Source organism: Colobus angolensis, unplaced genomic scaffold (genome assembly GCF_000951035.1).
Source record: "Colobus angolensis palliatus isolate OR3802 unplaced genomic scaffold, Cang.pa_1.0 Scaffold13, whole genome shotgun sequence".
NCBI lineage: Eukaryota > Metazoa > Chordata > Mammalia > Primates > Cercopithecidae > Colobus > Colobus angolensis.
In genome coordinates this window covers 4,829,884-4,856,248 of record NW_012114252.1, presented here as the reverse complement: position 1 = coordinate 4,856,248, position 26,365 = coordinate 4,829,884, and the positions used below count along the sequence as shown (strand labels likewise).

Sequence of the window (26,365 nt, the reverse complement as noted above, 5' to 3'; positions counted from 1 at the left end):
GCTGGGAGTTGGAGACTGCAGCTGTTCCTATTCGGCCATCTTGCTCCGCCCCCCTAAATCGAGGATGCCCATTCTTAACCGCAGAGGCACTACCTCAGATCTTAATCAGAAGAAATTCTAGATATGAAAAACCTACTTTGGGGACATTTCAGAAGCAAGCAGTGGTTACTGGAATAATTGAGGTGTCTATTAGGGTTTTTATTTTGTAGTAGAATCTTGGGTTTAATTAGGTAGATTTACCAATGTTCAGTAAAACAGAAGGGTAAAATCATCAAATGATTCCGAGTTTCACTTTTCTTTCACTTGTATCAAAATGTCAAAATTGTCAGTCCTTCAATGTAAGCTGCTTAAGCTGCCTAGGGGTATTTATATAAGTGGAGGCTAAAGATCTTGGAAATGTACTTGGGGCCCTCTCTGACTCCTTACTCTCACCATCTGTCCATCTTCCAGTCCTCTTCCTCCTCTTCTCACAGAGCTTCTTATACCTGCTTCTATTTTCCCATTTCCCATTTCTCTCACTGGAGAGACACCCCCTGCACCCTCGAATTGACCCCCCCACACCCTTCTTTCCTCTCTAGAGCATCCTGCACATGCTGTATGATTAATTTTTAAAAAATATTGCTTTCATCATATCACTCTTCTCTTTAAAAACTTTTGAGGATGGTAGCTAACGTTCAATAACTACCAGGCACTGCAGTAAACATTTGACACACATCTTTAAATTCAGCCCAACAGCAAATCTAGGAGATGAGGACTATTTTATCCTTGTTTTATGAAACAGAAAACTGAGGCTTAGTGAGAATAAGCAAATGTGCAAAGTCACAGAGCTAATAGCTAGCAAAACCATGACTTACACCCAGTCTAGCTCTGGAGCCCCAGTGCCCAAACACTGCCCCAAACTGCCTGGAGGATCATCAACTAGAATTCATATGTTATAGCTCAGCAATCAAAGGGTCTCCACCCACTTCTACTTTCTCATACTCTCTCCAGGGGCCCTCCTTGTCTTATAGAGTTGACTCCCTGTAGCCATCCTATGCCTTGCTGTCCTACAGGTTTTCCTTGCATAGTGAAATTTCCCATTTAAGTCCCAAATACCCTTAAAGACCCAGGCCTATCCTCACTTTCTCTTCAAGATATTTCCCAGCTTTCAGGGATCTGACCACCCTTTTGTCAGGCTGCCAGGTTTGGTTGGGCATTTCGTGTGCTGCACAAACTCACCCCTCGAAGCTGCAGGAGTGAGTTGGTGCTGAAATCCAGACCACAGCTAAGCTACACCCCTGCAGGGCACCATCCACCAAAAGGGGTGCCTTTTTCTTTTCTTTTTGGTACTCTATTTTAGAAAACTTCAATACATATAAAAGTAGAGACAATAACATAATGAACCCCCATGCACCCATCTGGGTGCCTTTTTGTAATTCCTACTAAGGTGCTATGTTTGTCTGTGTCCTGGTGAGAAACAGATGGCACACTCAAAGGGGTGACAGAGAGTTTAAAGAAGAGGCTATTTATAAAGGTTGAACAAGTTAAAGGAAACCAGCCCAGAGAGGTGAAGCGCCCCAGGTTGGCCACAGGAGAGGGTGCCCAGGGGATAAGGGGAAGAAGTTGGTTGAATGAACAAGAACTGATACCACAGAGAGGCACCCAATGACACGGCAACTGCCAAATCAAGATCTATCAGGGAGGAGTCCGGGGGAGGAGGCCCTGACCCCTGTAGTCCCTCCTCTTGACCTCCAGCTGCTGCCTCCCATTGACTGAACCAACTGGAAGCTGGTGGGCAAGGGAGCCCAGATGATACAGCTTATAGACGTCCTCCAGGGCCAGGGCCACAGTGGAGGGATGAAGATTGGGTCTGACGGGGAATCAGGACATCCAGCTCTGGCCCTCTACAGGCCCGGGACAGCCCTACCTAATTGCCATTACTGTTATTCTTTTACTTGCTCTACTATTGTTGCTTGAAAGCTCAAAAAACATCTTTTCCTCTGTTTTATTATTCCTATTTACATATTCTTGTGTAATATCCATATGCTTGAAATTCTTCCCTTCCTGCAAGTGATTTTCCAAGTTCTGGAAAGCAAAAGCTCTATCCATCAACCTCCAAAAGAAGAACTACACAGAGAAACTTTGGTATTTAAGCTATTTTTCAGGTATTGAATCTTACGCTTGATGTATTTGTATATGAAATGGTTTACTCATTTTAAATCAGAAGTCCCATGAATAAGCCCCCTGTCTTCATCCATATTTTGCACAAAATTGACTTCACAATGCTCACTAAATAATGAATAATAAAACACACGGAGTGCATTGTAAATCCTTTTCCATGAAGCTCCAACTATTTACTGCTCTAAAAAATGGCCTCATAGAAAATTTTAAAAGCCGTGGACTCATATCTCTTTCTTTTGCCATAAAGCATAACTTCTGTCTTGCGTTTTAATATATCTGGTATGTAAATAAATTCCTGTTTGTTCCTGAGACTGTTTTCCTGATGTAATTTCTAAAATATGCCATTGGATTGACTATTACTGACAGGCAATTATATGAGCTAGGATCCGTGAGCTCTACCTAATTGTTACAGCCTATTGGAATAAACAATAGCAGGTGCAGCCCATCTTTTGCTGATACCAGAGCTGATAGGTGATGGTCGATTCTGGTGTTGCTCCTCTACATTTTGGGAGATGACTCCTGCAGCTGCACCTATGCTGAGTCAGAGGCGAGCTTTGTTTATTTCAGATGCTGTGTGCACTGCATGGTTAGCCGAGACTCATTTATCAGAAGCTCACTGCAATAGCTTACTTGGGAATGCTACCCCTGGGAGTCTGAACATCCAGGAACAATAAGAGACTGCCAAGTAAACCCAGCCTCTAACTGTGCCTACTGATGCTCAGCTGCTTACAATAAAAACAAGTAACAGTGCATCCGTGTCCTCAAGAGCCTTTTCTCCTTTTGGTGTATTCAAAGGGTGACTTTGGAGACACTGTGAAAACTTAAACCTAAAACAGCTGAAAATAAAAATGGTCATTTTGTCACTCCAGAGGTAAGTCCTGAATCTAAATCTATAGATGTCCATTGTGTGACCCAAAGGGTCTGTGAAAGCGCCACTCAGCATGAGGACCTCATGAGTCCATTTATTTCTTGCCTCTCACATTTGGTTTCTTTACATAACACTCCTGTCCTGCAAGAATAGATACCTCTTTGAGCCCACAATGTTATTCCTTTCATTGGATTTTTGCACAGCTTTTTGACATGACAGCATCCTGTTTTTGCACCATCATACCCCTGGGAGACATAGAAGGAGAATCTTGGCACAGAGAGCCCAGGTTCCAAGGCTGTGGATGCATGTTTACCTGGTGGATCCAGCCTTGGGAGAAGCCAGAAGTGAGGACAACCTGGAGAGTTGAGCAGGGATGTCATGGTTTGCCAATGCAGCCTGCCCTGGGCAGGTAGGTGGCATCCATGAACAGCCAAGCACAGCTTCCTCATTTGGGTTGCCTTCTGTTCTGCAAGACTATGGCGAGGAACTGAATCTTTGGCACTTTTACAGAATTATTTTTCTTTGCATCTCACTGCATATCAAAAATGTCGGTGTCCTTGACTATATCCAAACATTAGAACTGATTAGGGTGGAAGAGTCCTATGGAAATTTGGGGGATGAGAGGGCCGATACATCCAGTCCTGTGGGTAGAGTTGACAGTTCTTGTCATCTGAGAGATATTAAACACAACCATCCCCGCAGAAGTTTCCCAGCAGCCAACCACAGCCTCCGCTATTCTCAACATTCAACATCACTCCTGACAGTTTAACCAATGCTTCCAGAAAGACCCTGTTGATATGTGCATGTGCTTAGTATTTCTCATCATCATGTTAATGCTGGTAGCTGTTTTGATGTAAGGCACTGCATATTGGGGGAATAGGTCACATGACTCTCAAGATTTAATGAAATTTGAAAGCCAGTACGTCTGAGAAGTGAGGCACTAGCAAGCAAGGTGAACCCGGTGGTGCTTAGTGTGGGTTTCATGAATCCAAGTAGGAGTTAAGGCAGGAATGGGGAGAAATGGGGAGCTTGGGTGCCGGCCTGGGCTTCTCTGGTGCACGATTCTTCCCCTGACTGTTACTGCCTCAAGGCACAATGAGAAGGGTAAAGTGAAAGCAATTTCAGTAGTTTGTTGCCACAAATGAACTTCACTCAATACACATCTTTATAGCAATTTTAAATTCTAAGCTACCTATTCATTACTGTTAAGCAGGTTTAAGAGTTTTACTCATCTAAGTAGATGTAAATCCCTATGTGCAGTGCCAAAATTCAAGACCCCCCCAAATTTTCCTCCATCTGCTTTTTAGCAAAACTTTATCTCATTTGAAACAAGGTGAATTATAGTCCTCATGTATCTCACTTAGTGTGAATTTTAATACATTTTGCTGCAGAAATACTAATATGTTTGATTGTGGATTGCAGCCCCAGACCCCACTGGAAGCATGATGTAATATATAACATATTCACTGTGGTCTTTTTCTGAAATCTAAAAAGTTGTGGATTCTGAAACACATGTGGTTTCAAGGGTCTCAAATAAGGGACCGAAAGCCTATGGTACCAGCAACCTCTTCTAGAAGCTTTCTTAAAAATCTAAGTTTTAAACTTCCCACATATTAGGATGACTATAATTTAAAATAAACAAACAAAAAATAACAAGTGTTGGTAAAGGTGTGGAGAAATTGGAACCCTGTGCACTGCTCTTGGGAATGTGAAATGGTGTAGTTGCTGTAGGAAATAGTATAGCAGTTCCTCCAAAAATTAAAAACAGGGCCGGGTGCGGTGGCTCATGCCTATAATCCCAGCACTTTGGGAGGCCGAGGAGGGTGGATCACCTGAGGTTGGGAGTTCGAGACCAGCCTGACCAACATGGAGAAACCCCGTCTCTACTAAAAATATCAAATTAGCTGGGCCTGGTGGCACATGCCTATAATCCCAGCTACTCAGGAGGCTGAGACAGGGGAATCGCTTGAACCTGGGAAGCGGAGGTTGTGGTGAGCCAAGATTGCGGCCATTGCACTCCAGCCTGGGCAACAAGAGCTAAACTCCATTTCAAAAAAAAAAAAAAGAATTACCATACAATCCAGCAATCGCATATATATGCACCCAAAGTACCAAGAACCAATGTTCATAGTACCATTATTATATGTATGAATAATAAATATATTATTATTACAGCTGCTACTTGGATTCATGACACCACTGGGCTAACCTTCCTTGCTAGTACCTTCTCAGACCTATTGGCTTTCAATCTCATTATTATATATATGAATAATAGTACTGTGAAGAGAAGTATACAGGTATCTTTGGGATATCCCAAAGAATGAAAGGCAAGGACTTGAGCAGATATTTGTATACCTCTGTTCACAGTACCATTATTCATAATAACCAAAAGGTGACAGGTGTCCACTTATGGATGAATGGAGACATAAAATGTGGTATACACATACAGTGGAAATATAATTCAACCTTAAAAAGGAAAAACATTCTGACATGTGATACCACATAGATGACCCTTGAGGACATTATAGTAAGTGAAATAAGACAGTCACAAAGGACAAATATTTTATGATTCCACTTATATGAGGTACCTGGAATAGGCAAGTTCGAAGAGACAGAAAAGAGAATGGTGGTCAGCAGGGCCTAGGATAGAGAGGAGGGAATTTATGTTTAATGGGTACAGAGTTTCAGTTTATGAAGATAAAAAAGTTCCGTGGATGGATGGTGGTGATGGTTGCACAAACACGTGACTGCACTTAATGCCACAAAACTATCCATTGTACAATGGTTTATGTTTTTATGTTTGGTATATTTCACCACAATGTTAAAAATTCAAGTTTTAGTTATAACTGTACTAAAGTTCTTAATAAGAATTACTTTTTTCTTTGCATTTTTCTTGGATGGAAAGTTGGATTATTCAACGCAAACTGTGACCTTCTGCTTTAAGTGTATTTATACATTCTTGAACACCGTTAAGCTAGGTTGTCTGAGGCACTAGGGACTTCATGAGATCTGATGTCGAGATACGGTCCAGCGCCTAAGGGCTATGTATGACTGGGTCACCTGTGTCTCTCTGGGACTCAGCAGTGTGACCACAGACAAGTCATTTAGCTACTTTATATAATTATTTGCTATGCAATTTTAACGTACTCTTATGAAAATTAAGTTGTTAACATGGCTCCCCAAATTGCCAAATTAATTTCTTATGAGTGGCTGACAGTAGCAGAATCTGAAGTTTTAAAGCCTGCATTCATGTTCAGAAGAAGAATTTGCTGTGGCTCTTTTCCAGTTGGAGAATGTGAGGCAGGAAATGGTTTGGGGATACTTTTGGAGAACACATAGCTCTTTGATTGCAGTAGTAAGCAGGAGGGAAATTCTTTGACTTGGCTTCTTAATTCATTGGCAGGAACTCCCCCAACCCATTCTTTCTTAGTAGACCTGCAGTTTGCAAACTACAGAGCAGAAAGCAAAAAAAGACCCATGAGCCAGTTTTCAGGAATGATGAGTTGTGAACAAGCAACATGCTCCCTTCTTCCTTTTGCAGCCAGCTCTGCCTAACTTTTTTTTTTTTTTTTTTTTTTTCCCCATTTGCAAGAGGTTCACACAGCTTCCTCCCTGCCAGGACAGTCAGGAAGTCTTTATGGGGTCCTCTCTCTTCAAGCGTGTCTGAAGAAGGGAAGTGGGCATTTTAGAATGCCTGGCTTGACAGTAGCCAGTTCTGTCCTAAGACAGAATTCCCACTGATATGGTTTGGATTTGTGTTCAAATCTCATGTCAAATTTTAATCTCCAATGTTGGAGGTGGGTGATGGTGGAAGGTGATTGGATCATGGGGGTGGGTTTCTCCTTTGGTGCTGTTCTCATGATAGAGTTTTCACGAGGGCTGGCTGTTTAAAAGTGTATGGCTCCACCCCCTTCCCTCTCTTCCTCCTGCTCCAGCCATGTAAGACATGCCTGCTTTCCCTTTGCCTTACAACATGGTTGTAAGTTTCCTAAGGGCTCCCCAGCCATGCTACCTATACAGCCTGTGCAACCATGAGCCAATTAAACCTCTTTTCTTTATAAATTACTCAGTCTCAGTTATTTCTTTATAGCAGTGTGAGAATGAACGAATACACCCACTTTTCCAAGGTGTCTGGCTTGGTATATATTGGATATTTTACAGTTCTTTAAAATGTAGCTAGAGTGCTTTGGGTCACACTCCACAATTAGGTTAAAACAATATTGTCCTCAAGACTGCCAAGTCACTATCTTTGACAGATTTGTCATCATCATGCATCATCCCATCTCCTTCCATCTGTTTAGACTTACCCAGTCATGACTTGCTGTTTTTATTGGTTAGTCAATCCACACTCTGTGGTGAGTGACTGATCTATTTTCTAGATTTTTCTACTTTTCCTATTTCTTACAATTTACTGTGTTTACCTCCTGGCCTTGGGAAGGATTTCCTTGGGGACACAATATTTCTGTCAAGATCAGGTGCCTTGAAAAACAGCAGAGGCTCCCTGCAAAAGTCATGTTTCCAATGGGTCCAATTAATTTTGTCCCTCAGCCAGCTCCTTGATAGCCTCCTCCCAGAAAGCATTTTAAAGAAAGGACACAGTGACAGCTCAACACTGCCTTACAAGGAGCAACATCGGAAAGCTGTTTCAACAGTTTTATGTGGGAGAAGGAGGAGTCTGGAAATGACTGACTCAAGACCTCCGAAGACTCTGAAATAATTTATGTCCTATCAGATAACAAGTGTGCCGGTGGGACCTGGCTCTCAGACCAGCTTTCATTTTTCCTACCCTGTCTCATTGTCTGCCATACTTTCCTTTTCTTTTTAATCCCTCTGGGTTTGGAAAAAGGGTCTGTGTGAAGGAAAACAATGCTACAGGAAGTTAGAGGTGATGCAGTTTAATACGGCTACGTTCTAAAAAAGAAAGAATCTGCCTCTTTATGAGCAAAAAGGTAAGGGCCTATTTGAACACCATTAGGGCTTTATTTTTTCTTTTGCTGCTGCCTGACAAAGTTCTAACCTGTATATGCTAACCATATAAAAGTTTTATTTCCTTCCAAGCCTATGCTTTCCTGCCTCCTATCTAATCATTCTTTTCTAGCTTCTGTACAGACAGCTCATTCCGGCCACCGACTGCCCAGAACGACCTTCTCAGGGATGACTGATGACTGCAAATGTCCTCCTAGGGTCTCGCAGTTCACCCCAGGAACTTTGGGAGGCCTAGATTTGTAACCTGCACCATGAGTCTTTAATTTTTTTCCCTTTGGCCTTCTAGATTATTATTGATTTTCCTCTGTAACTTACTAGCTTCCTTTCAGTTCCTATTTGTCTGAGTTGAGTCAGAATGTTGCTGTGTCTTCTCACATTTACCCCTGAGAAGTTGCTTAGGTAAATGAAAAATGGAAGAAGTAGAAGTTACACTTGCAAACTCACTTTCCTGCTGGCCACTGAAGATGACTAGGCTGTCTTTCTCAAGTGACAGACACTGCCATGAACTCTAAGAAAAATCCTTTGTTAGCTCTTGTGATAAATAGGATGTGATTCTGAAAACAATGTCTGTGTGCCATCAACATTCACATGTTGAAGCCCTAATCCCCAGTGTGATGGTACTTGGAGGTAGGGCCACTGGGAGGTAATTAGGATTGAATGAGATCATGAGGGTAGATGATTTCTCATACTAGTGCCCTTGTAAGAGAAAGGAACTAGGACTCTCTCTGTCTCTCTAAAGATACAGTAAGGAGGCCATTGTCTATAATAAGCCAGGAAGAGAACCCAATCTGCTGGCACGCTGATCTTGGACTTCCCAGCCTCTAGAATTATGAGAAATACATTTCTGTTGTTTAGGCTATTTTATCTATGGTATTTTTTGAGGTAAGACACTAACTGAATCAAATACTGACCAAGAATGCAAAATATTCATTCTTGCCATTCATCAAAATGACACTATTAAAGACTAGAGGTTTGTGTGGATGATATCCTGTATTGTGAAGGCTTAAAATTTCTAACTTGAAATTCTCTCCTAATGCACATGTGAAGCCTATGCAATTCATTGTTGAGAAGACTTCAACCTTGTCCATAACCTGGCTATCATTAGTGGGTGATGTTACAATTGAACCATGTGAACTCCTAGCTCATATTGCTGTTGTTATTTTTATTATAAGAAAAGCCCCATTAAAGGAAACATTAGGGTGTCACTGAAGAAAAAAACTCCCAAAATTGCAACATGCTCCCTGAGGCTTGGGTGTGGACTGAAAAAGGTAATATCTTACATGTTAATAGGGACATCTAAAACACCAGATAAAACACATGGTTGCCAATTAAATGTGAATTTCAGGTAAACAATGAATCCTTTTTTTTTAGTATAAGTGTGTTCCATTTGTTGTCTGTTATCTTTATGTGCTAGTTCTGGCAATCCTGCCTTCAAGCCTTGCTACTCCAAGTGTGGTCCCTGGACCAACAATAACTGCATCACCTAAAAGCTTGTTAGAAATGCTGAATCTCGGCCGGGCGCGGTGGCTCAAGCCTGTAATCCCAGCACTTTGGGAGGCCGAGACGGGCGGATCACGAGGTCAGGAGATCGAGACCATCCTGGCTAACACTGTGAAACCCCATCTCTACTAAAAAAAAATACAAAAAACTAGCCGGGTGAGGTGGTGGGCGCCTGTAGTCCCAGCTACTCGGGAGGCTGAGGCAGGAGAATGGCGTAAACCCGGGAGGCGGAGCTTGCAGTGAGCTGAGATCTGGCCACTGCACTCCAGCCTGGGCCACAGAGCGAGACTCGTCTCAAAAAAAAAAAAAAAGAAAAAAAAAAGAAATGCTGAATCTCACTCAGGTTCTACCCCAGACTTACTGTCTTGGCTTGGGGTTCTATGACAAAAATCCTGCAGACTGGCAGTTTAAACAATGCACATTTATTTCTTACAATTCTTGGGATCATGGTGTTCAAGACCAAGGTGCTGGCATATCCTGTGTCTGATGAGGGCTCTCTTCCTGGTTTGCTGATGGCTGTCTTCTTGTTGTGTTCTCACATGGCAGAGAGAGAGAGAGAGAGAGACAGAGAGAGATAGAGAGACAGAGAGAGAGAAAGAGACAGAGAGAGAGAGAACCTCTTTCATGTCTCCTCTTACAAGGGTAGTAATCCCATTAATGAGGGCTCCACCCTCAAGACCTAATTATCTCCCAAAGACCCCACCACCAAAGATGATTGCACAAGGGGTGAGGATTTCAACTATGAATTTTTGGGGGACAGAAACATTCAATCCATAGCACTTACTGAATCAGAATCTGCATTTCAATAAGATCTCCAAGAGTTTAGCCTGCACCCTAAAGTTTGACAAGCACTGTTTCAGGACTACAAACTATTTTTATTGAGATTATCTCATTGATCTTCACATTGTCCCAGGAAGTTGGCAAGGAAAGAGGAAGCAGGGAAGACACTCCCTTAACCACTTTGTTTAACCCATTCTTGCTTTAAGAATGAAGATTTAAATGCTGATAGGGTCACTGTGATTGGGTACACCTGCAATTTCCTCCCACCAAAGGGCAGAGTCTCCTCTTACCCCACCTCCTGTTCCAGACCTGTTTAGCTACAGAGGCAGAGAGAGATCTGTCAGAGATGGGCGAGGGTGGAGTGGCTTGGGGGAGCTGCGGGATGAAAGTGGATTCAAACCTTAGGGGAGCCACTGCTTACACATCCTTAACCACAGTCTCACCACTGCAGATTGCACCCTGCAGACTGCCACAGCAGCCATCGCTCTGTGTATCCTGTTCTATTTGAAGTCATCATCAATTTCAACTGGTGCCATTACTTAATAACAGCTTTTTAAAAAATAAGATAATCACTGGAGTAAATGGAAATATCTACCGTAAGAGTCATTTTGATGTCAGAAACGTTAAAATTTGAAATAAGTATGTTTCTGAATCAAGGAAGTATAGTAGAGAGCTACGGAGCAAGGTTCAGAAAGCAATCAGGAAAAATAAGGGTGATGGAAGACAAGCCTGAGCAAAAACTAAGATAGGACAAAAGGCTGCATGAGCGGGTACAAACAGAAAAATGTGGCTGAAGGAGTCTGATAGATAAAACAGAAAGACAGGAAGAAATGTCTAGTTTATTGGAGAACTATCGCACAGGCTTGAGTTTATAAACTTCAGGCATGACAATCTCTATCAGTTCTAATAAGCCTCTCTGCTTCATATCTATTAATACTTGATGAATTTTAAAAAAATTATCTCTTCTTATTTTTTATTTTTATTTTTTAGAGATAGAATCTCACTCTGTTGCTCAGGTTGGAGTACAGTGGCACAATAATAGCTTGCTGCAATCTCAAATTCCTGGGCTCAAGTGATCCTCCTGCCTCAACCTCCTGAGTAGCTAAGATTATAGGCGCCTGCCACCATGCCCAGAGACAGGGTTATTTTCTGTAGAGACAGGGTCTCACTGTGTTGCCCAGGCTAGTCTTTCTTTCTTTTTTTGTTTTTGAGACGGAGTCTTGCTCTCTCGCCCAGGCTGGAGTGCAGTGGCTTGATCTCGGCTCACTGCAAACTCTGCCTCCCAGGTTCATGCCATTCTCCTGCCTCAGCCCCCTCGAGTATCTGGGACTACAGGTGCCCACCACCAAGCCCGGCTAATTTTTTGTATTTTGTTTTTGGTAGAGTCGGGGTTTCACCATGTTAGCCAGGATGGTCTCGATCTCCTGACCTCGTGATTCACCCGCCTCGCTCTCCCAAAGTGCTAGGATTACAGGCTGCCCAAGCTAGTCTTAAACTCTTGAGCTCAATTGATCCTCCTGCCTCAGCTTCTCAAAGTGTTGGGATTACAGGTGTGAGTCATTGTATCTGACCAGATTTTATACAAATAAAGTTTCTAGTCTCTTTTATTTCGCATAGGTTATAAGAGTAACTTTTCTTTCCTTTTCTTTTCTTTTCTTTTTTAACAACCATTCCTAAACAATTAAAAAGGCCTGTCATCTTAAAACTCATAATTCAAAAGTGTGAAAAAATATGTTATTATCTGCATTATGAATGGATTCTTATACTTACAAAATACTTTAGTAAATTTCTTCAAGTGAAAAATTTCTCCAATGTTTTTCTAGATTAATTAATATTTGGATAAGAAGAAAGCTTCAATTACATTTAATTCAGTAAGTCTTTATTGGTGATCTATTTACTATGCTAGGATATAAAAATATAATATTAGGATTCCCTGCTAGTGAAATAATTTTAAAAAAAGAACTAAAGGAAACCGTGTAATTGTAATTGTTCAATGGGTACATAATTTGAATCACTAATATTTGACAGCTTCTTCTTTTAATAATATACTTATGCATAATAAAAGATATATTGGACTAAATTCTGGACTATTCCTACAAGTGATTTCATTGCATTAAACTTGATCATTTTCCCCATCTGCATAAAATCTTCCAATGGCTTCCCATTGATCTCAGGATAAAATTTAAATCTTGTTCCTGAGGACCGATCCATGCGTTTCTCTACCAGTGTGGTCCCTTCCTAAACCTGCAGTCTAGCAGTAGGGTACTGATGTTCCTAGGTTCACTGGGCTCACCCCAGTCACTGTATCTTCTCATGTACTGATCCCATTGCCATCTTTTTTTTTTTTTTTTTGAGATGGAGTCTCACTCTGTCACCCAGGCTGGAGTGCAGTGGCACGATCTTGGCTCACTGCAACCTCCTCCTCCTGGGTTCAAGCAATTCTCCTGCCTCAGCTTCCTGAGTAGCTGGGACTACAGGCATGTGCCACCACACCTGGCTAATTTTTGTATCTTTAGTAGAGACGGGGTTTCACTTTGTTGGCTAGGCTGGTCTTGAACTCCTGACCTCAGGTGATCCACCTGCCTTGTCCTCCCATTGTCATCTTGGAGCACTTAATCTATAGGGCCTTGCACAGAGCCTGGGACACAGGGAGTACTTAATCATATTGCTGATGGCCTGGTGGACTGACTCCATGAATGCTGTAGAACCACTCAAGCTTTTATAGAGCTTAGGATCTGTCTCATTTGTTCTCCTAAGTTGGGGAGGACAGTATTTAGCTGTTGTTTGTTTAAGAGGTAGGGTATTGCCATAAAAGAAATACTGGGCTAGGATTTGGGAGATTCCCAGCTTTCACCCTTGTTAATTGGTTAACAGTGGACTAATTGTTTACCCTGTCTGGGTTCTTCATCTGCACAATGAGGAACTTGTCTGAACCATCCTGATCTCCTCCAGCTCTAACTTCAGTGGTCTTTATCTTCCCCATTCATATTCTTGGTGGTGTTTAGTCTCTTCCCCTAACCTTACCCATGGCCTTTTAAAAATATTTCCTTTTGTAAGAAATTGCCTATGGACTAATATCAGCAACCTGTGTGACGATCTGTGGGAATAGCAGTTCAAAACCCAGGCTTTATGTTAGCCAAGGCTTAAAGGTTAACACAGATGGGAAACAGAGAACTCAAAATATTCATTAGTCAATCTGGCCATCCTTCACAGTGTCTTTCTGTACAGTCATTGGGAAAATACAAACTAGAAGCTGTTAATTCATAGCTGAATTTTCTGGCCAAAGGTCTCCTAGCTAAAAAGCCAGACACTGGCAAAATGCTAAATATTTTATAGCGGCATGTTGTTAATATCATAACTAATTTCTTTCTCATGATCTATGATTTGATATTGATATTTGGAGCATTTTGAAATGGTTAGAGCTCTTTTCGTAGGTATCTTGCTTTCACCTTGCTAAACTCTTCCTGATATGGTTAATAATAACATTAGCAATTGGTACGGTTTGGCTGTGTGTCCCCACCAATTCCCATCTTGAATTGGAATCCCCATAATCCCTACGTGTTGAGAACAGGACCTTGGATCATGGGAGTGGTTTCCCCCATGCTGTTCTCATGATAGTGAGTGAGTTCTCATGAGATTTGGTGCTTTTATAAGGGACTCTTCCCCCTTTACTGGCACTTCCCTCTCCTGCCACCTTGTGAGGAAGGTGCCTGCTTCCCCTTTGTCTTCTGCCATGATTGTAAGTTTCCTGAGGCCTCCCCAACTATACGGAACTGTGGGTCAATCAAGCCTCTTTCCTTTATAAATTACCCAGTCTCAGGGAAGTTCTTCATAGCAGTATGAGAATGGACTAGTACAGCAATAGATGCTAAAAATTGCAACTCAGCAGCGTAAGAAACACCTAATATGCACCTCCCTTGCACCTCCTGCTTAACTTCTGCAGTTTCTTCCCAACGTAATAGCTATGCACTTTATATTAGTAGCCACAGATTATATTTATTTTTGTAGAGACAGGGTCTCACAATGTTGCTCAGGCTGGTTTCAAACTCTTGGGCTAAAGCTATCTTCCCACCTTGGCCTCCCAAAATGTTGGGATTACAAGCGTGAGCCACTGCTCCTGACCAACCACATACCTTCTTGTTTCCTTTTGATCACAGCTGCTTCAAATGCTTGAAACTGCTCAATAAAGCCCCAGAACAGATTCCCCTCTTAGCATCTCCACCCACTAGTCAATCCTCAAAGATTCCTTGAGTCCAATTTACCAGCTGCTTTATCCACCTGCAACCCCATTGCTGAGGGCTCTGGCAGATTCCTGTCCTTGTGTCCTGCCCTGCCTGCTAACTCCCAAACAGTCCTCCCATCCAGCCTCTCCACCTTATGAAAATCCAGGCCAAGCCCATTTTTGGGCTGAATCAAAAAATTCAGAAATTCCATATCAAGTCCCCACAGCACTGGTCAGCAGAGCAGAATGATGAAAACTGCTGTCTCTTGTCAGGAGGTTCTGATGGGACTTCCCAAAGTGTGTCACCTATTAGAACCATTTCTCAGTGTCCCTCAGACATTTTCTGTTACCTTGCCAATGAATACTTCAATTTTTTTTCCAACTAGGGTGGAAAAAAAACAGTTGAATATTCATTTCCTGTTTAACTTGTGATGAAAAAAAAGAGCCCTGGAAATTTAACTATGGATAAAAATAGCTTCAGTATCTTAAAGCCATTAAGTGAACATAAAAGGGCTCTTTGTGATCTCAGGGTGTCTGAAACCTGGCATCTGCCACCGTTCCTCTGTCCTCATCCAGAGGCAAGGCGTTCTGAACAAGGATTCCACGCTTAATGGCACCTTGAGAGTAAGTGCTCCCAAGTGCCCATCAAACCTGTCACTCCCAACAGCTGTTGCTAAGTGATGACTTGTCCCTCCACCCTCTGCTGCTTTTTGCATAAACAGATCTGCAGAGTTGTGCCAGGAGAGCCTTCCAAGGCTGGGTGTGCTGTGCCCCCGTCCATGCACACATCAAGTCACTCTCACCTGGCTTTGCTGTGCCCGTTCCAGCATTCCTCCTCATTAGACGTGCCCGCTGTCACGCTCTCGTCCTTGCAGATGGTGTAGGGTAACGCCGACCAGACCTTTTTAGAGAGCTTCAATTTCTCTTTTATGTCTGTGACCTGATCAAGAAACCAAGGAAAGCAAGTGAGTATTCTGCTCAGGATTTGCCCATTTCTACACAAGGACATACACAGGCGAAGGTTATAGAACCTGTGATGTGACCAGCAGGAACTCTAACAGTTTTAAGAGAGAGACACTACACTGCAGGGTTTATTGCCTGGGAAAGCCTCCTTTCCTCTCCCTCAGTCCTCCTCTAGCCGACAGTTCTCAGGTAATTGGCTTTTTGTTTTCCATCTTTTCTGTCCTTCAATCCTTTGAATTAAAAACCTACGAAGCATCACGCCTGGCTTCGGGTCCCTCTCGTGCTGAGAGTCCCTATTGTGAACACCCCAAGTATAGTCTCTAGAATTCATTTGCTTACATGTCAGACAACCGTACCAAAACAAATGCACCAAGAGATAAATACTATTCCCAATGGACTCCTTGTTTCTGCAAAAAATAAATATTGCCACTAATTCAGCTGCTGGTACTTCTGCTCTAGTGCAAATGACAGGCCCTTAGAGCACACACATGGGTGGTAAGCAATAAACCAAACCCTCTGAAAAATCTCTAGAACTGAAAGAGAAGTCATTCTAAATATGGGTAAGTGTAAAATTCACAGCCCTGTGGATGGATGGCCGGGAAAAGCTTAGTGCCAGCATCTTAAGTGTCTTCAGGCTGAACACTGACTTTTCACTTGCAGAAAGGGTAGGGAGAGGAATTTAATTTCATTTTGGCTTCATAATGAACATTGGGAAAGTCCAGAGATGGCTGGAATACATCTGTTATGAATTGAATTCTTTTCCTTCCTTTAACATGTTAAGTTTCTAACCCTTGGTACCTCAGAATGTGACTTTACTCTGAGATAGGGTCATTACAGAGATAAATAAGTTAAAGTGAAGTCACGTGGGTGGGCCCTCACTCAATATGATGTGTGCTTATAAAAAGGGGACATTTGAGCACAGAGACACGCACAGAGGAAAGATAATATGAAGAGACACAGGAAGAAGATGCTTATTTACAAGCCAAGGAGAGAGGCTTAGAACGGATCCTTTCCTCTCAGCCCTCAGAAGGAACCAACCCGGCCGACACCTTGATTTCAGACTTCCAGCCCCAGAACTGTGGGACAGTAAATGTCTGCTGTTTTAAGCAACTCAGTTTGTGGTACTTTGTTATGATGGCCTTAGCAAACAAATATAGATGCAAAGAAGCGTTGAGTCAACATCTGATGGGGAATGGGATATTTACAGAATCTCAAAGTACCTAGTAACACAGTTGCTTATTAATTACAAATGGAAAACTAGTAATTTTACAGTGTGGAAACTTGGCAGGCTGCCACCTTCACCGAATGATCAAGCAAGGGGACAAATTGGTCATGTGTTCCCCCTGATGTGATGTGCCAAGACAGACACGTCACTCAGGCCGCCCCAAATTCATAATCTGAACCTAATCATGGGGACACATCAGACAAACCGAGACTGAGGGGCATTCTGAAAACCAGCTGGCCTCTGCTCATCAACGATGTCCATCATAAAAGGCAAGACAAAGCTGAAGAGTCCTTCCAGATTAAGAATAAGAGACGTAAGAGACGTGATAGCTAAATGCAGGCTGAGGGCTCTGGACTAAATGCTAGGTCGGAAGGATAATTGCCAATAAAAGACATTACTGTGATAGTGAGCAAAATTTGTATGCTGGCTCTCTATTAGATAATAGCATTATGTTAGTGTTAAATTTCCTGAATATAAAATCATACTGTGGTAACACAGGAGAATGCTGTACTCTCGGGAGATACACGCTGGAGGGTTTACAATGAAAGGGGTATAATTTCCACAACTTGCTCTACAACAGCTCAGTAATAATCAAGAATAACAATAAATATACAGATGTATAAACAAAAAGAGAAAAGGTAAATGTGACAACTTTTTAATATATGGTAAATCTAAATAAAGAGTATAAAATTTTTCAAAACAAATGCAACTTTCCGTAAGTTTGACTATTTTTTTTTTCCAAAATAAACCATGTGAAAAACAATTCCTCACATTGTATTTGTTCTGCGTAGTGTCACTTTGGTGCCCTAACCTCCACTGAAGGCGTCCCCACAAGACCACTCATTCTCACTCTTGTCAAGACAATCCTCAGAGAAAGAAATACATGTTATATATTTACATCTGGTTCAGAAAATGACCACCACCTTTAGGTCTGAAATACTGTCAGGTTTATGCTGTCCCATAATAAAACAAACTAAGAATGAGCACTCTCTTTCTGCTTATTTTGTACTACAATCCTACCTCCAGGTTATGGGAATCTAAACCAGATACACAGATTTTGAGACTCAGAGAAAGAACAAAGTTGCATGCCGTCCCACAGGTGTCTCCTTTCAGTATGTGCAGAATTTAATGGTGGATGTTGCACTGCTCATTCTTTAAATCATTCTCAAACGCTGTCTCCTTCGGAGTGCATTCTCGGGTCCCAGGTTAGATTGAGATTCAGCTTTTTGCACTGCCCAGTGCCCTCCTGATGATTCTAAGTACTGACCACTCGAAACTCTAATAATTGGCTTATTTTTCTGATTCTCCTTTAGACAACATGCTTCTTGTTGGAGGAAGTAGGGTTGTAATTTATCTTTATCCACAGTGTCCAGTATGGATCAAGTGACTAATCATCCAAATTTGCCACAACTTAGGGGATTCCAGGGTGACGAGTTTTCAGCATTAAAATGGGAACATCCCAGGTAAACCAGGATCAGTTGGTCACACAGGTCTAAGCACACAGTAGATGCTCAATAAATGTTGGTGAAGATAATGGATTGAATTGTCCCATTCTATTCCAAGGTCATAGACTATGGTTAACACCAATTAGCTGGGGTCACAATACTGTGTGTTCATCCTCCCAAAATGGGTGGGAGACAACTGTGGGATTGTATTTGGCTAAGTGAGGAGCCCATCACGGGGATGTGGGTTTCCTCTCATTGTTCACCGCAGCACATTTAGAATCAGAGTATGTTCCCTCTGGCATTTCGGTAGCTGTGTGTTTTCATTGTGCAATTGAAGGAGATAACATCAAAGGAGCAGTGGGAAATGTAAATGCTGTTTTAACAATCTGCACGGAAACACTGGCCAACTCACCTGCAGACGGTGACGGCGAGGCAGACGGCTGAAAACACGGACACTATTAGCCACTGGAAAAGAACATGCCTTTGATTCATTTATGTCTGAATAATTGCAGTTTATTTTTCAGTATCAGGAAGGCCTTTCAATTTGCACATAATTTAGAAATATTTTTCTCATTTTAGTTATTGATATTTCTGAATAATATATGTAACTGCTCTGCTGTAGCTCCAGACATGAGGTGTTTTTTTTTTTTTTTTTCCTGGAAACTTAAGCGTACACAACTGTGAATTAAGCTTTCTGTTAACAAGCACTCTTAGTACAAATATATTACTGACAATGACAGTTAGCCCTAATTCATTAATAACACACCAGATGGGAAGAAAGACTTGGGATAACATACAAAATTTGTAACAATTTCCTTTCTCTGATTCCTGAATGAGCTATTCTAGGAAAAATGAACTCTTGCCAATACTTGTGAACGGTATTTACCATCGCTCCAATATTGTTTCAGTAATGCTGTAATATTAGTAATCCCAGTAATATTTAAGTATTACTTTTTTCATCTGTGCTATTTGATAGATTCTGGAAGTTAAACAACTCCTGTTATGTCTCTGGAATCCGATCCAAACATATACTGTTGGGGTCCATAGGGAAAACATGAACCCTCTTTTAGGATTTATCTGAAGTTGATTCTGAGTTCTGATAATTGCAACTCCTAATGTCAGCAGAGACAAACACTCCTAGTTTAAGAGTCAAAAGGCCCATGAACACTTGACTCTATTAGGAAGAGAGGGCGCCCTTCTCATACCTACCATTACAGTACTGTAAAATTAGGCTAAAGAGGGAGGAAGGCGACAAGGTGGAATGATTGCTAAAAACAGAGATGAGCAAAGTCAACGAGCAGAAAGAACTATCTAAGTCCTCTTCTATGACAAATTTACCTAAGAAGTAATCTTGCTCCAAATATTTCACCTGAATCCCATCAAGTTTCTGACTTAAAAAAATCAGTTTACAGGAAATACTGGCAATAGAGGAAAAAACTAAGTAACACCATAAATAATCAGACACATCTAGTGATGAGATATTATATAAGACAACTGGCCTTTAATGCTTCAAAAGAGGGCAGGTGAAAGAAGAAAGCAAGAAAGTAAGCAAGCAAGAAACAAAGAGAGAGAAAGAAAGAGAAGAAAAAAAAGAGGAAGGAAGGAAGGAAGGAAGGAGGAAAGGAAGGAAAGAAGGAAGGAAGGAAAAGGAAGGAAGGAAGAGAAACTGACCCCTGGATTTGGAGGTAGGGACCCAGCTGTAAGTAAGAGCTTTGATAATTTTGAATGTAGAATAAATAGTAGTTGATATCATTGAATAACTGCTAATTTTCTTAAGTGTGATCATGATGTCATGGCTGTATAGGAGACTGTGCTTGCTTTTAGGAGATTCACGCTGAGATACTTAGGGATAACGTGTCACTGCATATTTTACTTACTTGAAAATAGCAAAACAGTCAACCATTATTGAATCTGTATGAGGGTTATATGGATGTTCATTTTACTATCTTTTCCCCACCATTTCAATACTGAAAAAGTTACAAATAATGAAAAGTTGGGAAAGAGATAAGACTTTGTGGTTAGGGCTCATGGCTTTTAAGAGCCTTCCTGGGTTCAGCACAGGGCAGTATTTGACTCAAACAAATGGGGATTAACTGTGAGCTTTCATTGAGCTGAGGCCCTCACGCGCATTCCATCTTCACAACTCTGACGGTGCTAAATAAGTATCATTACGCCCTTATACAAAAAGGAAACAGGCCTTAGAAAGGCTAAAAAACTTGCCACACATCTAGTTAATGATGGAGATGAGATTCAGATTCAAATGCAGATTCTGCAATCATTACTCTTAACCACTAGGCCTACTATGACCATAGCTGATAACCTTGGTTTTTGAAGTATGTGTGTTGGGTTGGTGGCAGGAGTGTGTGTGCATCTCTGCGGGTGTGCAAGACATTCAGTATGATTCAGGATTAGAATTCCTATTTCTATTTTTAAGTATAAAAATACAAGAGGGATTAAGCTTTCCTAATTTTTAATCTAGAGATTGATATTTCAACCAGTCCATACAGGGATGGCTATTTCTCAATTACCCCAAGGACAGAGTAAGACTTTCATAGTGGGGAGGGCAGCAGTGGCACCTCCACCACCATTAACTTGCTGCTGGTGTATTGATGCAGCATATGTACTGGCTAAGGCATTTATTGATCCAGCATATGTACTGACTAAGGCATTCATGGATTACATTAATTAGTTTTAATTAATGGAATAGGACTTAAATAGCTTTTGAAAAGAAACTTTGGATTTCTTTCATTTCAAACAAAGCAAGCACAAGTAAACAACACAATGGCAGGCATAATATTCCTCTTATTCTTGATATGTCTGGAACATTACAAAATAGAAATAAAGAAGAATATATTTTTCTCATCTTTCAAAACTTTCTGTTTTTATGTAAATTTCATCAGGTACAGAATGTGTTATTTCTGTAGTGCTTATATTAGAATTTATGTATAAATATTTATAGGTATTCTGGTTGTCTATCATCCAGAATATTTCGCTGATAGAGGTGCAAGACCAAAAATATTTGCAGATCACCAGTCTACAGCACAGGGACTCATACCATATTTTAAATCTGTTAATAGCAAGTAAAAATTCAATAACATTCAATGAAATCTGTTTAATGAGACAAGAAAATGTAGTACAGTTTAGAAAAAGTTCCAAAACATTGGTTAAATAAGAAAAAAGGCTTTTGTGGCTAGTATTCCTTCATTAAACACTTCTAACATGCCTTTTATAAGACAGGTTTTACAGTAGACTCTGGGAATGCAAAATATGACTTGTACACAGTTGCTATCCTTGAAGGGTTTGTAGCACTGTCTAGCGGGGGTAACTGATGTGGAACAAACATTATAGTCCTAGCTAAGCAAAGGGCTGTGGGAACACATATTAATTTGTCTGGAAATTCCCTTCCAGGGAACACCACCATATTCCTTCTCAAGCAAATAACACTTTGCTGCTATTTGTTCTTTTGTGGTTGCTGAACTCTTGTCATGGGAAAGATTAGGAAGCAGATTAATTAATAATTTTCATCCAGGGATCAAAAACAAAAATAATGCATTACAGCCTCCCAAGTTTTAACCTCCAAGAACAGGACGATTTTGTCCATGTAGAAGCAATGGCTTTTAGCCACCACTCTGATCTTCAGCTACTCATTTGCTAAAGAACAGCTGTACTTTCTTGGCTCCAAGGGAATAACTGCTCCACAGCCAGAGACTCAGTAAACAGAGCTTTGTGTGTACCAGTGCTTAATAAATATTTGTCAAATGAATAAATACACGAACAGCATTGCTGATGATCTGCTAAGGGAAGTAAGATTTCAAAAATGATTGATTACCTGCCAGCAACTGCTTTCCAAGTGTAACTTTAGAGAGTAAAAGAGGCATGGACAAATTCGTTCAGGTTTTTAGGGGGGGGGAAAAAAACAACAAAACACCAAAACTCACTTTCCTTGACCCGATTACCCCCAGAGGAAGAGAGAGATCTCAGATGATCCCCTCAGTCTTCTAATTAGCATTTCAGACTCCTGTTGTCTTAAATGTCATTCTAGTTGTAATTTACACAGGTAAGATGGACACCTGGGGGACCTCAAAAACAATCCTGGCTTAAGGAAAAAGCATGAGAATTTAACTAAAAATGGAAAAAATCCCAGCTTAAAGGGTCTTTGCAATCCTCATAAACACATTCCACCACCTTCCCTTTGTTTTTCTAAGCAGGTGACCTGTTGAATTCTGAGTTGTTGTGTTTGTGAACTCCATTATTGCTTTTGTATCCCATGTGAATTCTCTGATGAGACATATTTGACTTTCTCCTTCAGCCCATGGCTGTCTACCCAACCACAGAAGGTCCCAAGTCCATCTACCCTGGACCGTTTATTTCCTCTGGATCTTTCCAGAGCAGTCACTGTGAGAAGGTCACCTGCTGTTTTCCCTCAACCATCCCTGGATGTAAATCTACCTCACTGGCTACATGTTGTGTGCACCTGGCCCAACACCCTATTTGTTCCTGACTTCAGAAAGTTTCGATGTGCCCATTTCATCACGATGAAAACATAATGTAACCAGATGTAAATAATATATACCATATCTTTAGAAAAATATGATGAATATTTAAAGGACTACACTCTAAATAATAAATATTGAAGGAAAAAAACCAATGTGAATATTTTATAGGCTGGAGGTCATTGGTAAGCTTTGGAAAACAATCTGTTTAAAGAAATGAAGGCAGGCTGGTTTTTGCTCAGGGACAAGGCCATTTGACTTGGTCAAGAGAAAGTCACCATACACAAAACAATTTTTGCAACCTAAGAGTTTGATATAATCCAGTTTTGGAGACAGTGACCTCATCTAACTTTACTGTAGAGAGGAATGGTCTTTTCTGACAGCACCAAGTCATTTGATTCACCGTGTGAGCCCGCATCAGAATTCAAGTCATGCATACTCCTTCAGTAATCAAACAAGGTCTGTGAATGTACCTGTTCACAGCTTCTCTTACTCCCTCGGGAAACACATGCACTCTGGAGGACGGTATTTATAGTTCCTAAGTCTCAGATAGAATATTACTTTTTCTGATGTGGCCACATATCTATAAACACAATCTCCCTCCCTCACATTCTTAGAGCAAGTAATCCATATCTTCCGATAATGGCTTTTAGCACTGTCTTCACTAGAACATCAGTTTTCCATTTATTCTGAGTTTATGAAACTCTTTGGTGTCATTTTTCATGTCTCAGATTGGCCCCTCTATAATGTAATGTTTGGGTAGGTTTTGTAATGCTTGGTGGAGAAATTGCTTGTACTAATAACATGTTTTCTTTTAGGAAACTTCTAGATAAGTCTTGGGGATGATAGCAGGGTTCTGTGGAATGCAGTTTGTCAGTGACCCTAAAGCTGACTTTGACCATATGTTACACCCAGCACTTTACAGAGTCCTTAAGACACTATTCAACCTAAAACCACTCCGACATTTTGGGCTCTATCATGTGTTTCCAGGGAGTCCAATGATAACTTCTAGTCTGTTTCCACATGACATATATTTTCGTGGTGGTGTGGTACTTTTTTTTGTTTGTTTTTATTTTTTTGAGACAGAGTCTTGTTCTGTCGCCAGGCTGGAGCGCAGTGGCGCCATCTCGGCTCACTGCAACCCCCGCCTCCCGGGTTCACGCCATTCTACTGCCTCAGCCTCCCGAGTAGCTGGGACTACAGACATGTGCCACCATGCCCAGCTAATTTTTGTAGTTTTAGTAGAGATGGGGTTTCACCACGTTGGCCAGGATGGTTTTGATCTCTTGACCTCATGATCCACCCACCTCAGCCTTCCAAAGTGCTGGGATTACAGGTGTGAACCATGGCGCCCGGACAGTACTTTTAACATTACTCCCAAGGTGACAAACACACGTTTCATAGGAAAGACTAAGAAGGATATAAAAAAAAATTTTTTTAAGTAAGAAGTGAATCTTTGAAGGTTTGAAAACACAATGCTTAGTTTTGTTGAGTTTCGTAGAGAACTGGGAATGGCTTGAAAAGTTCAGTCTGAGTAATCCTGTCTGGTTTTTGGCTTAGAATTTCTTGGCTAGCTGATCACACTATATTTAGGGCATGCATTCTCCTGAAAACACTGATGGGGTCCTTGAGAGATGACACAGTCTGACATTAAACTAATATCTATTGAATTCAGTAGTGAAAAGAAAAACACAAGAATTCATTTGTTCCTTGGGAAGCCAGACCAAGTCAAAGTATTACTTTGCACCAAGGCACCTAAAATGTGGCACTATTTACTTTTCAAGACTGAAAAATAGCAATGATTTCAAGGAGTAGTTTTATTGCTGAATCATGGAATTTAGAGGTTTAGGGGAGCTCTCACGGTCCGTCCGATGCTTCCACAGCATTCTTGACAGGCTCATCTAGACTCTATTTAAATGTTTCTAATGACAGATATAAATGAAGGAGGACTTAGGATTTGCTGTTTTGACCTAAGTCAAGTCATCTCCCCTTGCTAGGCAGTTCTGGGTCTTTATGGACAGGGCTTGAGTACACAGCAGAAACACATTCTTATTCTTTCTCCTCACTTGGCATTGAGACTGAGCCCTCAATTTTTCTCTCATGCCTGGCTTTGTTCGTTTGCAAGCTCTACCTGGTTTCAAATTCAAAGAGTGGCTTCTATTTTTCTCTGCCTAGACCTTGGTAAATGCTCCTTTGGATTCCTTTCTGACCAAAGGTCTGTGCCATCTGCTCTCTTGCTCTCTGGTTTGGAGAACAGCTGTATCCTCCTTGGTGGCTAACTTTGGCCTCTATCTTTTTTCAGGCATTATTTTTGCTGTATAGAGGCAGACATTCCCAGGGAACTTGCCATGATTTAGAGCATGGATTGTGACAAGTGCTGATTCTAAATTAGGTCACTAGATATGCAGTCTTCATAATGCTGGATCGGAAGATCTCAGGTGTGCTTTCAAAAGAAGAGAATGAATTCAGTATTTCTAGCAGTTATATAAGCCACCTTGAAGCATTTTGGATATTTTATTTTAAATCTGACCTCTGCTCCTACCATCATCTATTCTATCATCATTATGGAATGAAACCTTTTGGAAGTTGTTTGTGGTTTGAAAGGCAAATTTCCTCCATATTTCCTGAATTTCCTGATATAGCTAACAAGATGATGCTAGTGGCATAGGATTGACCCCTTTGTATAGGACTAACCTGGAAATTAGCCCTGATTTGGAAAACTGCCAGAGAGCACTCCAATTATTTAATAGCCCAATTTTGCTAATGTGAAAAAAGTTTAATGTTTGAACACTTACTTTTGCTGAAAAATTCAGATTCTTTGCCAACTCTTATTTCAAATGTACAACCCCTTCATAGGGCCTTTGATATACTTAGGAAACCCATACAGAATTTCCATCTCTATTTCTACCTGTGATTGGCACAACACAGTGATTTCGTTAAGCTCATAGCTACCTGAAGGTACTCTGAAAATATTGAAATTTCATCTTTAGGGAATGAAATCCAGGACAAGTAAGTCTGCTAATTAAAAAAGGGGGAGGAGGCATTGTAAAGCATTTCACTTCAAGTTTAGGCATTCCTGAATATTTTAGAGTTCGTTATTTAATTCCAGCAGTTCGGTGGCTTTATTCTTCCACACCAAAACTGAGAAATAGACGTGCATTCTGGTCTCTTTCTCTGAAGCCTACAGACATTTGGAACTTATCGGGAAACAGGAAACACCTTTTGCTCACCCAAGAGTGGTGTCATTGAGCATGATATCTTACTTAAGTGAGATATTGCAAACATTATTCTATCCAACAGCAAGAGTACCCACAAAGATGTGCACACATTGGAAAAGTAATTTAGATGCAGCATAGGAAAGTATTGAGCAAGTGGTAGGTGGAGATCAGATTTATCTAAATTCTAAAGCCATTTAGGGTACAGACGGGTTGCCATAAATCTTCAATGGAATAGGCAACCAAAAGCATATAAATGTCTTTTGGGCATGTATGATTTCATTTATACTTAACTATATAGACTTGCATTGTGTGGTGCATAATAAATGCTACTTTTAAATTTCTTATGTTATATTTATGCTATAATTCCATGATCTGCCTTTTTTCTTCCTGGGTTTAACTGGGAACTGGTTCAAGTTCAAATACCAAAGATTTTAGCCTAAGGGATGAGATACTAGTAAATACCTCTAAGAATGTAAACCACTGCACCCAAGGCTGGCTATGAACT

At 41.0% G+C, this 26,365-nt stretch overlaps 1 protein-coding gene across 1 annotated transcript in view; it reads right to left on the bottom strand.

Moving 5' to 3' along the window:
• GPC6 (glypican 6) overlaps window positions 1–26,365 on the bottom strand; it is a 1,213,294-nt gene that overhangs the window by 22,450 nt on the left and 1,164,479 nt on the right. Inside the window, exon 7 of the mRNA XM_011933786.1 lies at window positions 15,320–15,456. Within this exon, the coding sequence (XP_011789176.1) occupies window positions 15,320–15,456 (137 nt within the window). The remainder of the gene's footprint in view (window positions 1–15,319; window positions 15,457–26,365) is intronic.